The sequence below is a fragment of the Megascapheus bottae genome, chromosome 13 (assembly GCF_031878675.1).
Source record: "Megascapheus bottae isolate mThoBot1 chromosome 13, mThoBot2.hap1, whole genome shotgun sequence".
NCBI classification, from domain to species: Eukaryota; Metazoa; Chordata; class Mammalia; order Rodentia; family Geomyidae; genus Megascapheus; species Megascapheus bottae.
The window spans coordinates 23,791,490-23,808,865 of NC_143521.1; the positions used below are offsets into that span (position 1 = coordinate 23,791,490).

The 17,376-nt window shown below is 33.3% G+C and overlaps 1 protein-coding gene across 6 annotated transcripts in view; it reads left to right on the plus strand.

Annotated features, from left to right (window-relative positions):
- Window positions 1-17,376, plus strand: part of Epha5 (EPH receptor A5) — a 286,938-nt gene that overhangs the window by 220,965 nt on the left and 48,597 nt on the right. For 3 of the 6 annotated variants that reach the window (XM_090343502.1, XM_090343505.1, XM_090343507.1), the window contains one exon: window positions 7,810-7,875. The exons of the other annotated variants lie outside the window; for them this stretch is intronic. In XM_090343502.1, coding sequence (XP_090199628.1) covers window positions 7,810-7,875 — 66 coding nt within the window. The remainder of the gene's footprint in view (window positions 1-7,809; window positions 7,876-17,376) is intronic. 6 annotated transcript variants of the gene reach the window in all.

Sequence of the window (17,376 nt, forward strand, 5' to 3'; positions counted from 1 at the left end):
AAATAAAAAGTAAAAGTATTATATATAACCAATGTAGTATCCCAATGTGTATAGACAAAGTCTTGAGGTTTTTTGGAAGGCTTTTTTTTTGAAAAATATTACTGTAAATGTGGTGTATGGCGGTATAACAGTTTCATAAGTCAGGTAAGGGGAGTATATTTCCTTTTTTAAAACTTTTTTGCATATATATATATATATTGTAATTAATAGAGAGGTTACAATTATCTTGGCCAGATAGAAGGTGCATTATTTCTTACACATTGATACCCCTTCTCATGCTTTTGTTCCCCACCCCCTCATCGTGTTTTCCCCCTTCCCTTTCCTATTTCAAATAAACAAATAAACATATATATATATATGTATATACATATAGTATACCAGATAACAAGGCAAGATACTGTACCAATATGAGATAATCAAGGGACAACAAAAGAGATGAGAAATAACATAGTACATTAAGAACAACAATCACATATTATATAGCTCTTGTTTCCATATCCTGGAGGTCCTTTCATTTAGTATCATCCTATAGGGCCTTATGTATCTAGGTTTTGAGCTATTGTAATCCTCTGCTAAGAGTCCAAGGTTTATAATAATTATTACAAATGAGGGAGAACATTGAGCCTATGTTCCTTTGGGTCTGCCTTACTTCACTTAATATGATTTTTTCCGTACAAATGGAGTGATGTCTTTCTTTCTGATGGCAGCATAGAATTCCATTGTGTATAAATAACACATCTTGTTGATCCAATCATCAACTGAGGGACATTTGGGTGGTTCCATATCCAGTGCTGCAATGAGCATCTTTGTACTAGTGATTTTCGTTTATTTGTTTTGTTTTTGTTTTTTGGCCAGTCGTGAGCTTGAGCTCAGGGACTAAGCACTGCCCTTGGACTTTCTCAAGGCTAGAGCTCTCCCAGTTGAGCCTCAGCACCAGTTCCGGCTTTTTTCTATGTATGTGGTACAAAGGAAATGAACCTGGGTCTTCCTGCATGCTAGGCAAGCACTCTACCACTAGGCCAAATTCCTGCCCGATGTGCTAGTGGGTTTTCAATGTTGTCATGTCACTCTCATTTTCTCCCATTTTTTTTTTCTTTCCTGTCTCCTGCCCAAGTTATATAGTTCCTTTCCAAAATAGTGTCGAATGGATTTCCCTGATTAATTGGCTCATCCTTTGTTCCACCCATTTCTGTGCTTCCCTTTCCTCTTCACAAATTAGATAAGCAGATTTTTTTCCAAAGGCCCAAAAGAGAATAAACAAATGAAACAAAAAAGAAAGGTTTAAAAAAGAAACAAAGAACAGAAATCAGTGCAATAAAAACGTTGTTACCATCTCTTGCATTTCATTTAGACAAGCATCATTTTACATGATCATACGCACATATTGAGCCCTAGTATCTTCTCCTAATAATTTTCTCATTTGTGTTGTTCTGGAACATAAAAAAAAAAAATGGCATCACTGCGGGGCATGGTGGTTCAGGCCCGTAATCCTCGCTACTCAGGATGCTGAGATCTGAGGATAAAGATTCAAAGCCAGTCCAGGCACAAAATAACCTGAGACTCTTATTTCCAGTTATCCTCTAGAAAACGGGAAGTAGGGCTTAGCTCAAGGGTAGGGAGGTAACTTTGAAGAGCTCAGGGACAACGCCCAGGATGAGGTCAAACCCCATGACACACACACACAAAATGCCATCTCTTATATTTTTATATAATTGGGTTGGTTGTTCATATACATCATACTGCTTATTGTTGATGTGACATTCCTTTTCTCACCCAATTGGGATTGAGTTTTCCTTTTCTGGTTAGGATTTGTTTTGCTTTGATCTCTGTGTAGATGTACAATGGAGTTGCCATTTAACAAAGCAGTTTATGATATACAGTGTGTCCTCACCAAACCTTTCAACATTCTCATTCATCCCTGGTCTATCCACTGCTCCCTGTGCTTTCCTCAATTTTGTAGATTATACATTAGATTCTTTTTAAAAATTCTAATGTATAGAGGGGTCTCAGTTACATTCCCCACACTGAGTGTACATCACTTCTCACACATTCACACCTCCTCTCATGTTTGTGTCCCCTGTCCCCCTCCCAATCATCTTGTTCTCCTGACAGTAGATTCTTGGCTGTATTTTTTTTTTTTGCCAGTCCTGGGTTTGAGCTCAGGGCCTGAGCACTGTCCTTGGACTTTCTCAAGGCTAGAGCTCTACCACTTGAGCCTCAGCACCACTTCCGGCTTTTTTCTATGTATGTGGTACCGAGGAATCGAACCCGGGTCTTCATGCATGCTAGGCAAGCACTTTAACCACTAGGCCAAACTCCCGGGCCTCTTGGCTGTATTTTTGTAAGGTACTACAATTTAAAAAAAATATCAGGAAGAAGGGAGCAGGATGATGAAAAGGGAGGAAGGAAAGGAGAAGGTAAAAGAGGAACAGAAGAAGGCTTCTTTATAACAAATTAGCATTGATTTTCTCAAAAGGCCCTTTTATATCAGAAATATATTAACTAAGGAATAGAATTTTGACCTACATATGTGTTTGTTATGCATTTTCCCCTTTTTTAAACCTTTCTCTTTTATATTTAACATAAGGTATCTTGAGCTTTAGCATGGCTTTGTCAAGAAATCACTTCTAATTGATACAATTTTAATAGGAGTGATTAATAAATGTAAGGGTGCAAAAATAATTAATAGAAAATAATTTATTTTCACTATTTGGGCTGCTCAAAACCACATTCAAGGTGATTTATGAACAATAGAATTCCATTTCTAATATGACATCCAAAGCCATTATGATGGTCAAATGCTTTCATAGCCACAGCTCCTTTTCAATTAGCAAATGGTTGCCTTCTTGATATAGCTACATCAGGAGGTAGACATATACTTATGGGCCAATTCTTATTTGGGAGAAAGAGAGGTCTGAACTTTGAGGCCAGCCCAGACAGAAAATGATTGAGATGCGTCAGTTGCTTTGAAAGACTCAAAAGAAAGTTTGAAAGACTTCAACTCAAAAGAAAAAAAGGTGAGTATGGTTGTGGAAATCTGTCATCTCAGCTAGAACAGGAAATCTACAGTATGTCAGTGTCAATCAGGAGCAGACAAAAAGTAAACAGCAGAAAAAGTCTGGAGATGTGGTGCAGTAGTAAATGCAAGGCTCTGAGTTTAAATCCTGGTAATACCAAAACAACCAATCAAACAAGAGAAAATAGTAAATAAAAGTGGTCCAAAGTTGTTTTCTTAGCAATGGTAGCATTAATTATGAATAAATATTTTCCAACTTCTTTCTGTGTGAATAGTATTTACACATTTAAATTCTTTTCATAATTTAAAATTACAGAAATAAAAATGGGTAGTGATATGCCTCAATATCCTTTGTGAGTGGCAATTCTCTTTGTTAATTTGCTTTAAAAATAGAAAGTAAAATCAGTGAAAAATTTGGAATTGGAGAAAATTGAAAATCTTACCATCTTCTCATAAACATATCATTCTAGCAAAAGGAACCTGATTTTTGTCTAATTTCTAACAAAAGTATAATACCATAATTTTCCTTATTTCACACACTTTATACATATATTTTATTGAAAAAAAATAACAGCTGATCTATCTATGTTTACATTTATTGCCTATTCTTTGCCCTATAGTGATTTTACTAAAATGAGTTAAAATATTTTCAAGTGCTGACTGTTTTCCTTGGGTAATACAAAGAGCTTCCTGTGCATTATTAAGCCATTCTTCAAAACTACCCTATGTGGTATTAGTATTTCGTTTGCATCAATGACTATATTAGTCAAAGGCATATCTTTAGTAATGCCTTTATTTTTCTTTATATTGTGTTTTGAAGCATATATTACTGTTAGCTGGCTGAAAATAGTTCTTTATTAAAATTTTCTATTACTAAGCATCGTAATTTAGCAGCACAGTGCATTGATTGTTTACCTTCATGACTGCCTGTCAGATTGGTAGCTTTGGTTTGCTGCAGCAGTTGAGAAGCAAGAAGGAAAATCAGAGAGCATGTCATTATTTTATTAATACATGAAAACTCATAGTATCTACACAAACCTACTGTATGGGGACTGTTTTTGAATCATCTGGCTGTTTAAAAAATTATGTTCTACCATTGCAAATCAGGGAAGAGACCCTGTATTGTTTTATAGAAATGTGATGATACTTTTTACTGTCATCTGTCTCATGTAAGGCAGTAGACCTTTCTGTTTTCTCCAGCGCCTACTACCAGTGAGCATTATTATTGCATTTAAAATAGAGAAACAGTGTCTTTTAGTAACAGTTGTTCCTCCTCCTCCTCCTCCTCTTCCTTCCTTCCTTTCCTTTCCTTTCCTTTTTTTCTCCTTCTCTTCTTTTCTTGTGGAAGGTTTGCTTCTCCTCCTCTACTTTCTTCTCACAAGTAAAGTGAAAGTATTTTCTACCTAACAAATGTACTTTTTTTCTGAATATTCCTTTCCTTTGTTTCTCTCATATATCCAGTGGCATCCTATTATTTCCTAAATCATTTATATGACCATTTACTCAGGTATATAAGGCATCATTCATCCATGCTGAATCTTATCTAGTTTAGTATCTGGAGCATCTCTTCCCTAGAGATATAGTCATCTGGTCTCCCCAGGAGAAAGAAAAGCTTACGTATATCGATATACTGCATACATATATTGAGCAACTTTCTGTAAGGCTTGAATGAAGTTCCATTTGGAACTTTGGCTCTGGAAAGCTAAAGTGCTATCATAGTCCCATCTTTTGAAAGACAAATCAATATATCTTGTTAGAACAGAAAAAAATAGGTTATTTTCTGCTTATAATCCCCCAAAGATAACCTATTTTAAACTTAGATAATACTGACCTCCTTAGAGCTGTGTGAATTGACTTCTATATGTAAAAAAGGTGATGGGAGTGGAGTACCTATACTGAACCATAGCTCACTGAAACTAGATTGGCTGCTATGTCTAGCATACTTTGGTTTCAGTGGCTCAGTGATCTCTAGTGCTTGTGAGCCTTTTCAACCTGTGCTCACCTGAGTCTTTGTTTTAGGTAAAAACCAGGACTTTTTAATACATCTAGTGCTATGATGGGACTCTGACAGTGTCTACAGAATTTATTGTGGAAGAGTTGTTTTGGGGGTATTATTAGTCTACTTCATACAATCAAAGCAGAGGACCTGTTTTAATTCCCTGTGCAAAATATTAAAGCACAAGATGCTTTTACTCCTAAGTTCTTAGAAAATATTCTTTTTGGAAATGATTTTTAAAATTTCACTCAGCATTACATAGTTATGTAAATTAGTCTGCAAGTAATTATTTAATTATAATAATGAAATATTTAGTGTACTAATGCCATATAGATCAGGAAAATAAATGCTTCTTGTATGAGGGATGTCTCTTCAATCATGTTGAGTATATTATTAATACTTATACTTTATCTCTATTTTCCCCAAATATATGATGTGCTAGACACTGGTAGGTAAAATACATACCTTCTGCATTTTCACATAAACCTAAGGGAATGATATCTATTATTATCACTATGGTATAACTGACAATTTAAGCTCAAAGAGATTATTCAAGTTATTTAAAGTGATTTATTCAGGCCACATTAAACAAGTCCAAAAAAAGTATCAGTTCTAAAATAGTCATTCAGAAAAAAATAGAAGTTTAAGTATTTGATTTTTTCATGGTACCAAGTTTTCAATTTAAATGTGATTTAAAAGTACAGTAGAATTCTAAACAATAATAACTTTGATCCTTCAGGCTTAAAATTTGTAGATTGTGTTATAGTGAAATGCATATGTATATATGTTTGTTTGTGTGTACTAATTTATAACACACTGCTTATATTTTAAGAGAAATAAGTCTATTGTTCTTATTGTATTTAGAATCATTAATGCCTTATTTCTGAGCAATAGAAGACTGAAGAAGTAGGACACAATTCTTAGTGGGTAGATTATGCCCTACCTCAGTGAACCTGTGACTCCCCAAAATGCAATTCTGTTTAAACAGAATTCTGTTATAATTATTTATATATCAAGAATTCAGACACACAACTAACACTGTTATACAAACTTCCTGTACTAGTAAATATCAGTGAGTTTGGTAATTGTGCTAACAAATGGTAATTAGACTAAAACTTTGGCATTCCTAAAATTGTAACTTAAAGGCAAGATATTATGGAATCCCATTCATTTCAAGGAACTAACAGTTTTTTTCCAGTCCTGGGGCTTGAACTCAGAGCCTGAGCACTGTCGTGAGCTATCTCAAGGCTACCACTCTACCACTAGAGTCACAGCTCCACTTCATGCATGCTAGGCAAGCACTCTACCACTAGGCCAAACTCCTAGTCCCAAAGAACTAACATATTTTAAGGAAGAAGGGCAAAAGATTCAAATGGCCAAATGAAACGTACTAAATTTATAGGCCATACTGTCTTTGTCACAGTTAATCTCTATACCTTAACTGGTTTTAAAAAGTTACAAGTAATGCATAGTAAGCATAACTATGTCACTAAGACTGGGATTAAACCATGGCTCAAATGCTGCCGCTAATCTGAGTTGTAAGTGAAAGCCCAAACTGGTAGGAAAGAAGACCTAAGGAAAATGTAGTAATTATTTATTACATGAATGGAATAAATGTAAATAGAAATATATTAAAATATACCAAAGCATTTTAAAGGTATTTGGCCTATTCTTAAAAAATTTCATTATTTTAATTTAATTATGACTTGAAAATATAGTGAAAATGCAGGGAAAATAATTGCTTCACACATTCTTAAAACACTATCACAAATAGTCAAATTGAAAAATCAATATCATAGTTTCTGGTTTGCCTATTATAATTCTATTTTAGTGACAATCAAATCCTCAGAAAATTAGCCTTTAAAACAACATCAGTTCTACAAAGAGTTTAAAAAGATATGAATCAATATCTACTTTTTCTCTGAAAAAGATCTATTAGAATTTGATCTGTAAATTCTTATCCGTCTTCCTTAACATTTAAATATTTACTGGATATTTATACATCATTTTATTTTCCTAATCTGATAAAAATTCAACAGATATATATCATCTAAGGTTCAAACAGACAGATTTTAACCAAATGCCTGACCTGCTGGTGTATTATATTGTTACTGAGCTAACATTATAACTCTCTTGAAGTCACTATAAATGTTATTCATAAAAAATAAATGAAAATTAATGCACTAAGTAACCTCTATACCATATTCTATTATAGATTCACATGGATTTGGTCAATAAAGTGCATTTTATTTAACAATTTATTTTTGCTTTTCTGTACAGCTATAGATCTATCTATCTATTTACATATTTGGGGTTTTATTTTTTAAATCTGCATATTTAAATTGCTGACCTTAAGAAATTAGTGAGTCAAATGAGTAAAGTTTTCTAACTCTAAAATTCCATGCTAGACATGAAACATGTCTCTCTACAGCTATTTAGAAAGTCTTTCAAATTTAAGTTCTGAAGGAATTTCTAAGAGAGCATCTAAATGGTCATATCCATTTTTGTATGTGTCAATATCAATTGCAAACATTTAGAACACGTTGGATTAGAACAACTTCTCTTGGGTGCTCATTTTAAGTAAAATGAAAGTAATGAATACTGTATCTCTTTATTTCTTAGTCTAAAGCATGCTACTTAAGTGTAAGGCGGTGTGGGAAAAATGATTGCATGCATTTAAGTATTTTTTGCTTTAGGAAAGCATAAACAGACACCTGAGTAAATCCGTATGTGGTTATTCTATACTCAGGGGAGTAGGATCTCTTCCTTATTTTGGGCTCTCTTGTTTGCTTTTCAGTTGCTGCGAATGCGGCTGTGGGAGGGCTTCTTCCCTGTGCGCTGTTGCCCATCCAAGCCTAATATGGTTAGTGTTCCCTCCAGCTTTCTCTCCTCTTTAATGTCTCTCTCTATGTAACATCATCCGCTTCTTTTTTTCTTTCTTCATCTGTGTATGTCTTACAAGTAGTGCCACCGTTATGTCTCAACAGTGGGAATGTCCATCAATCTCTTCCCCAAAGTTGAATTTTAATGAATAAATTCACAACGGATTATTTTAAATTATATCTTGATTCCCTAGGTCAAACATTCATACTTCTCTTCTAAGGCTTTTACTATGGCTCTGATTTGAACTAGAGATTTTTACATTATAGCATCTGTTCAACATTAATGCATCAATGTTTTTGTTGTTCCATTCTATAAAACCCATATACATGGAAGTAAAATACTACTTCTGTCAAGGTGGAAACACCTTTTCCATCTCCTAAAGCCATGGAATGATCATAATGTCCTGGGATCTTCTATATTCATAGTCATTGTGGGTTGCCATGACATTGGTTTACAAAATTACATGTGATTTTAGATGGTCTATGTAATTTTATTAAACTATTACTTTATTAAATTATTATTGCAGGTATTTCAAGTGATATTGCTATTTGGATAGCATTTATACATATGTATATATATATATGTGTGTGTCTATTTCTAAAATCAGGGTCCAAATGGAAGAATAAATACAAATAAATTAAAAATTTTAAATATAATCTAATATGGGAATAGAATAAAATGAGCTGATACAGAGAACCAGAAATTTCTATTTATAGTATTAATGGAATTACATGTAAGAGTTGGGTACAAAGAGTGAAATACTATAGGGATTATTTTGTAGATTAGTGTCTAAGTCCTTGAGCTCATTATGGAGTTTTCACGTGTACTCAAATTTTGAAAGTTGCCACAATGAATTTGAGAGGATTACAGATTTTCATAGTGACATATTAAGTTGTAACTATTATGCTCTAGACATGAATTACTTTTGTAAATATAAAATGTGTATGTGTTAATGAATAAAAATATCCATAAGTGGATAGATATGTTTCTGAAAACAAGGAGAGGAAATAGACTAATAAAATTAAACTTTCTGAAACTTTTGAATTTTCATTAGAAACTGCTACAAACTTAATGCACAAGCTCATATATTTCCTAATTAATGTAACTTGATTTAATTTCAGCCACCTGGTAGATAATCCTGAACATGAGGCTTCAGTGACAAGTATGAACTGAAATCTAAGAAAGGTTTATTTAATGGTTTTACATGGTGAGGTTTTCCCATTGTATACAGCACTAAAACTGGTCATCATATTGCCAATTCTACTTCAGTCTCAAACTTAGCATTTAAAAGAGACAAATTACCTCTGACAAAGAATGTACAGAAATTAAAAATTAGAAGAAATGAATTACTTTTCCTCCGTTAAAGTAAATCTCCAAGTGACTTATTGAAAGGTGTGATTAGTTATGAACTGTGTCAGGACCAATGAGCAAAGATAAAATTTAAGTAACGTGACATACTCATTTAAAATTCAACATTCTTCTTCTACTTTATAACTGGAAAAAAAGGAAAGCAGGTTATTATTTTCCTAATTAGAAACACACAAGGAACAAACATTAAAACTTTCCCTTACAAACTTTGTCAAATAATGTTAAGGGCTAAAAAAAAGAATGCATTTGTGTGTGTATATGTGTGTTTGCGTGTGCAGAAAATTATTCAAACTAAAACATTCTTAAGTTCTCAGTCAAATACAAATATTCATTGAAAGACTTGTGAAATAGCTGGAATATCAGAAAATTGATCACCTATATTTTTATACAGAGCAGTATTAACTAATATCCATAGAATAATTTTAAACACTATCATCATCATCAACCTCATTATCATCACCATCCCTATTATCACTTAAGACTGTACATATTTACAATTATAGAAAATATAATTTTTGATATTTTGGATGTTAGAAACTAATTAATTTTCATCTTTTAAAAGACCATTCATGAGGGGCTGGGAGTTTGGCCTAGTGGTAGAGTGCATGCCTAGTATACACAAGGACCTGGGTTCAATTCGTAGGTACCACATACAAAGAAAAAAAGCCAGAAATGGTGCTGTGGCTCAAGTGATAGAGCTCTAGCCTTGAGAAAGCCCAAGGACAGTGCCCAGCCCCTGAGCTCAAGGCCCAGGACTGGCCAAATAAAAAGAGCATTCACAAATGTATGTGTGGTTGATTTTGCCCTACTATGATGTGATATTATATTATATACTTTAAAAATTGTTCATTGTGCATTCATGGGTCATTAGAAACAATTTGTGGAACTATAGTGTGGTAAATTGGGATACTTTTTGGAAATACACCATGAGTAAATAAAGAGCTCAAAATCATTACTCTATACCTGGATTTTCATTTAAATAAAGGTTTGACAAGGCTTAGAGGTTCTACTTTGCTGTGTCATATTCTCCACCATGACAACATTGTTTGACAATTGATAAATTAATTCATTAATTATTTTACATTTTTGTGTGTCAGCCTTGATTCTGGAATTCAGGGACTTGGCATGGTCTTTGAGCTTTCTTAATAAAAGCTAATGCTCTATTATTTTTGCCACAGCTACACTTTTGGATTTTTGCCGAATAATTGGAGATAAAAGCAACTTTCCTATCTAGGCTGACTTTGAACCCTGAGACTCAGATCTAAGCCTCCTGAGTAGCTAAAAGTAACTTTTTAGAATTTGTGATGTACAATTTACAATATGAAATTCGTAATTACAGGAACAGCTTTCTCCTTTGATTTCAAATTATTCTCACTTCCAGTACTACTTATTTTGCTGTAACATCCCTAGGAAAAAGATTGACATTCCAAACTTCCATGCTTTGAATCAACTCTGCTGAGTTGTGAAACTATTTCTGTACTGCTACTGACACCCGATTTTAGATAACCTTTCATCTGTGAGCTTTGACATTTCAAGTGCCTTGAGATCTTCATCATTTTACTTCTCAAAGAGTTTATTTTTCCTTTTCATAAGTAAGCTATGTAAAATTCATTGTTAGTATAACTGAGATTTTTAGTACATATAATTTCTTTAAAAGATGCTATTATTTACTCATGAAGATATTTATGACTATGCTGCAGACACCAATATGTATTTATAACATAACATTATAGATCCCTTTGAAATATCCCTAGTTCTACTCAACACAGATATTTTTATATTGTTCAACTTAAAAAACATCATATTACCTCATTTATTTACTATTTTGACAATTTTGAATATATCCATATGCTTTATTATCTCTTGTAAATGGTTTAAGTGACAAGAAAAAGGTTAGTATTTTGAAATTAGACACACTAAAACTTATTCTGTTCACTTACCAATTCTATATAGAAAGTCATTTTTTTTAAGAAAGCAGTGCATTTAGGAGTTTGGCATACTCTAAAGTGCTTGCCTAGCATGCACGAAGACCAGATTCGATTCCTCATTACCACATACATAGAAAAGCAGGAAGTGGTGCTGTGGTTCAAGTGGTAGAGCGCTAGCCTTCAAGAAGGCCCAAGGACAGTGCTCATGCCCTGAGTTCAAGCCCCCAGACTTGCAAAACTACAAAAAAGTAATGCTTTTATTCATAAAGTGTTTTAGTAGGAGCCATAAGAGCCAAATTCCACATTATAATTTAAATATTAAAGATGTCATAGTACAGATGATAAAACAAAGTAAAAACAAATGTAACCAAATGGAATTCTTAGAAACACTGTCTTCATTCTTACATTTTCTACACTGAATATACATTTCTTGAATAAGAATTTCTTAAATTTTCTTAAATAAGATTTTTATTTTCATGTATACCTTACACAGATTATTTGACAAGGAGATAGATAAAAATTAGCTGTGGGATTTGCTTGAAATATATTGTCTAAATTTAAAGCTTTGTGTATGAAATATAACTATGATTAGATATAATATTCCCATTTGTAACAACTATAGTACCTCAGAAATCTGAAAAATACACAAGGCTACTATAATCAAGGAGTGCAATGGTTGCCTATGAAACCATTAAAAAGTAACGCAAAATTAACCAGTTCAATCATTAGAACAAAACTTGCTAAACCAGAAACATAATTCCTATATGTCATTGCTACGTTGCTGTATGAAAGTGGTAAGTACACTAAATATACTTAAGATAGAGAATATTTTATAATTTACTCTTGGAAGTTCTGTACTTTGGAACTTTTCAAATGTTCTGAATATAGGTAATCCTAAAAATATTTCAAAAGCTTATGTTAGGGAAAGGTATGGATTCATGTTTACTACACTCCCTTTTGAAGGTGTTTTTCATTCCTTGTTTTAGAAGATACAGAGGAAAAATAAAACAATATGGAAGCCATAAGATTTGCTTTAGCTTTCACATGTCATTAGTAATAGAATATTTAGCATCCTTTATGAATGTGAGACCTGTACACAGGAAGTTGTAACTTCACTTTGTAAGTCTCTCTCATCATACCACCCCAATATCTAAGAAGAATATTTTCCCACAGGAACACATTATTATGAGAAGCTTAGTGGAATATTTTTAAGAAGTAAGAATAGATCAGCTATATTTTTGTGTATGTATGTAACACATGTATTTTCTACATATATGTGTGTGTGTATATATGAAACTCAAATTCCCTGATATTTAAATGAAAAAATATTAAAATTATGAGATTAGCAAGACTCCCTACATATCTAAAGTATAATTTTCTTTCACTTACATTCTTATTGAATAATGCAGTCCCATGAAACAAAATTAGTCTATTTATAATTTTTTAAATATTTTAAGAGACTCATGTTCCTATGCTTCTCTAGTTTATAGGGCTGAGTTAGGTAGCAGATTCCCATTTAAATTAATGTTTTCATAATTGGGATGAAGCCTGACTTGAAAAGTTTGAAATATTTATCCTCAGACTATTACTTATTCTCCAAGATTCCAGCAATATAATTATTAAAATGCAGCATTAGAGCCAGAACTGTAGCCTAGTGGCAGAGTGCTAGCCTATCATTTAGGAAGCCCTGGATTTGACTCCTCAGTACCTCACACACACAGAAAAGGCTGGAGGTGGTGATGTGGCTCAAGTGGTAGAGTGCTAGCCTTGAGCAAAAGTGTACAAGGACAGTGCCAAGGTCCTGAGTTAAAGCCCAAGGACTGGCAAAAAAAAAAATCAAGAACTATTCTATGATTAAACTAATATTAAGTTATAAGATAATGAAGGAGTATATATTTTATTTATTTATTTATTTATTTATTTATTTATTTATTTATTTATATTTTGCCAGTCCTGGGCTTGGGCGCAGGGCTTGAACACTGTCCTTGGACTTTCTCAAGGCTAACATTCTACCACTTGAGCCTCAGCACCACTTCCAGCTTTTTGCTATGTATATGGGGTACCGAGGAATCAAACCCTGGTCTTCATGCATGCTAGGCAAGCACTCTACCACTAGGCCAAACTCCTGGCCCAGGAGTATATATTTATGAAGAAAAATTTCAGTTTTTAAAAAAGTAATGGGTTTTATCCATTAAAATAGAGATGCTTGTGTTGCTAAAATTTTTAACTCATGTTTTCTTGAAATATAAGAAAAGCATTTCAACTATGTTGTCTCTCATCTCCTTTGCTGTCCCTTGGTTATCTCATATTGTTATAGTATCTCACTTTGTTATCTGATATATTGAATTTATTTGTATTTGGTTATTTGAAATTTGATAGGGAAGAGGGGAAAAACCAAGATGGGTATGGGGTTTGGGGGGGAGGGTAATGGGTACCAAGACATGTGAAAGGGTATCAATGTATGTGAATTAATGCACCTTCTATCTGGCAAATATCATGTAACCCTTTTACTAATTACAATAAAAAAATTTAAAAAATAAAAATTAAAAAAAAGAAAAGCATTTCATAATTTCATCTTGGAAACAGATGAAAAATAAAGGACTTTCTACTTCATAGCCATGCATAGAACTATATTTTCTCTTAGATAAATCAAATTTCAAAACCATTCCACTATTCACCTCATAATTTATCCAATTTGTTTCAGAAGTATTCATTTTGTGTGTGGGGGGGGGGGGGAGGGATCATGGAGCTGCACCTGAGCTCCTCAGCTCAAGGCTACCACGCTATCCTTGAGCCAAGCCCCACTTCCCATTTTCTAGAGGTAATTGGAGATAAGAGTCTCAAGTCCTTTTCTGCAAGGGCTAGCTGTAAACCTTCATCCTCAGATCTCAGGCTCCTGATTAGCTAAGATTACAGGGTAGGCCAATGCGCCTGGCCAGAAATATTTATTTCTGTAAGTCAAAGGAAAGAGCCAATTGGTGGGGAATTTCTTGCGAAATCAGCATTTGCATGCACTCTTGGGCTCTTCCTTTCAGTCATTTTTCCTTACTGGCCAATAGGGTTGCATTTAGTAAATTATAGACTAACCTTGATTAGAATTCCAGAGCGCTTGACATTCATATTCCAAACATTATTAAATATTACATCTATTCCTCCAAGGAATTTTTTCCACTGGCAACCCTATCCATACATAAACACTACTATTTAAGATTAATGGAAATTTCAAACCTCTGAATTTAGATGTAGTAGTTGGCATCATGCTTTCTTTTTTTGCCAGTCCTGGGCTTGAGCTCAGGGCCTGAGCACTGTCCTTGGATTTTCTCAAGGCTAGAGCTCTACCACTTGAGCCTCAGCTCCACTTCCAGCTTTTTTCTATGTATGTGGTACTGAGGAATAGAACCTGGGTCTTGGTGCATGCTAGGCAAGCACTCTAGCACTAGGCCAAACTCCCGGCCCTGGCATCATGCTTTTTAAAACCAACGTTAATATTTTCAGGGTTGCATTGTTCACCCTCTTAGACTGGGAGGAAAGGGACAGATTTGTAATTTACCCACATTTTCATTTTTACATGTATCTCTATAAGACTATTTATAGCTTCTCATATCAGACTCTGACAAAGAACATGTTGTTTTCTAGAGAAATACTAACATAAGGAATCAGACAATATATCTTCTGAATTAAGACACTACAGGTTTTTTTTAGTAAAATATATTCAAAGTTCATTTCAGTTGTAATATGAAATAAAACGAAGGAAATTTCTTCTCTATTTAGGAAAAAAAATCAGAAAGTTGAAGCCTAGTTTATGTACACAATGAAATATTCATATACTGTTGTATTTGGTTAAAATTATGCATCTGGAAAAGGTACAGAAGATGATAGTAAATGAACAATCTTCCTTGCAATGCTTTGTTAATGAGGCTGAACCACCATTTGAGTGCCAATTTCCGCCAGTTGCACTTTTACTTGGTGTGTCTTGAGGCTTGCTTAAATGAGGGTTTAGGGGGTTCCAGAACTTACTTTTATATGGTAATGTGTCATGCAGCTGTACATGTCACAGAGGGTATTACTATTACCCTCCTGGCTCTCACCCTAGATAATAAAATATTAACCACTCCTCAACAAGGTATTCTCAAATCATTTCTAGATGAGATCAAAAGTTTTCTTTCCATTTTCATATGAATAATTTGCATGTGATTTGAATATATGTGAGGCTTAATGATTTAATGATAAAGGCTATTGGATTATGCCACTTGGAAAAGTTAGTCATTTATTGAGAAACTGAGGAGTCAAAATTGGTGGATTGAGCATTTCTTTTCTAATGTAAAGAATGCATCTACCCATTAGATTTCTTTAGAATTCCTGCAAAGAAGACTTCTATCAGTATCATTAAAATTGCATTTAGAACATCCTTAAAAAAGAAATATCTGTGATTTTTCTTTCTTGAGGGAAAAACATTAAAGACAGATGGAACGAAGACACATACATTAAACACAGAAAGTACACATTACCTAAGAAAATTATGAACATTTTAATGAAATACCCTGACATTCTTGAATAATCCAAGTAAAAGTTTGGTCTAGTCTTGTGTATTTGCTTTTCTCCTCTCTATTTCAGAAGAGTACAGTAAGTATTAAAAGTCCTTCAATAACAAATGCTTTTATGTGTTAGGAACAAAATTTCAAAAGCCACCAGAACTCATCTGTGAGTGTTCTTCCCTTTGAGAACATGATATGTGCACAGTATGTTTACTAAAGGTGTTTTACTAATCACCAGTTCTTAAATATGATAAAGCTCTCTCTCCTTTATTTATTTCAAAATTGGCATAAAATGTGTTGTGTTGGTTATCACTGTGTTATCCATTAATTATGCATTAAGAAATCACAGAGAACAAAATGCATTTTGTTTTGGTGTCAAAATGCAGAAATTATTAAATGTCCCAGAATGTGGAACCATGAACAGTCTGTTGGCAAATGCTTATGAATAGTTCAATTACATGGTAATTGTGAAACTGCTTTTTATTGACTGGCTGGTTTGTGAGTCTTCCACTCTGGTTGTATTTTCCTAGTGTGAGAATAAAGGGAAGATTTATGTTTAACAAACTTATTTTTGTAGTAGTGTCTTATAAATAGGAAATTCACTTTATGATAGTTAACCAGAATAATTTAAATATTTTCATTGCTTCTGTTCAGTGTTAACAAGGTCAATCACACACCACGAAACTCAGTCAGTATTCATCAGCAGAGTCAATTGCCAAATACCTGTCATTGTGTAAATACATTCAATATTTCATTCACTCATTCATTAATTCATTCATCAATGTAACAAATATGTTAAATGCCATATTTGGTTCAATGCCAGAATTTATTTGCAAATAATAACTTTTGCCATTTAAGAGGCTGGCAAGTAGTAGAGGAATTTACAAACCTGTTCAAGTAAGTGTGCTGAATTATAAAGGGAAAACCACACCATGAGAGAGACAGAGATAGTTTCTGTTCTTAGATGGGCAAGTTTTCATAATTTGGGGATCAAGGAAAAATATGATGGTAGTAATTGAATGGGACTTTGATAATTGTACATACTTAAGAAAAATTTCTTTGCAAAGGGCAATTATAGCAGTCAGATGTACAGAAGCAGGGAAAGATCTCTCATAGATTTTTATAAAATGTTCTATATATAAAGATGAAATGTAGAAAATAAGGTAAGAAATTTATGCTGGAGTTACATTGAAGAAACATTATCTTATTATTGTACTATTGATTTTATCATTGAAAGATAATTCAGTAGGAGAATATCTTATATACATTGTCTTTCAGTATAGGCATGTACAGTATAGTTTAGGAAAGAAGTAATAAAAAGACCAGGCATTCTGAAGACAAAGATAACCAGATGAAAAACAATAATTGGGAGAACCAATGAAAAAGAAAAAAAATGCTTGATGTTTCATAACAAAATTTTTGTGAAGGACACAAGAACAATGTGAATCTGGTTTGATATTCACTACCACTATAGAGCAGACAGAAAATGGTTGAAAGAAGAGAGAAATATTGCAATTTATTTTATAGATATTTGAAGTTTAAATACCAATGAAATATCCCTATAAAATAATTCTATCAGAAGGATGAATAAAATCTCAAAAGAAATTTAGGGAGAGGTTTAACGGTATTCAATGAAAGGGTGTTAATTAA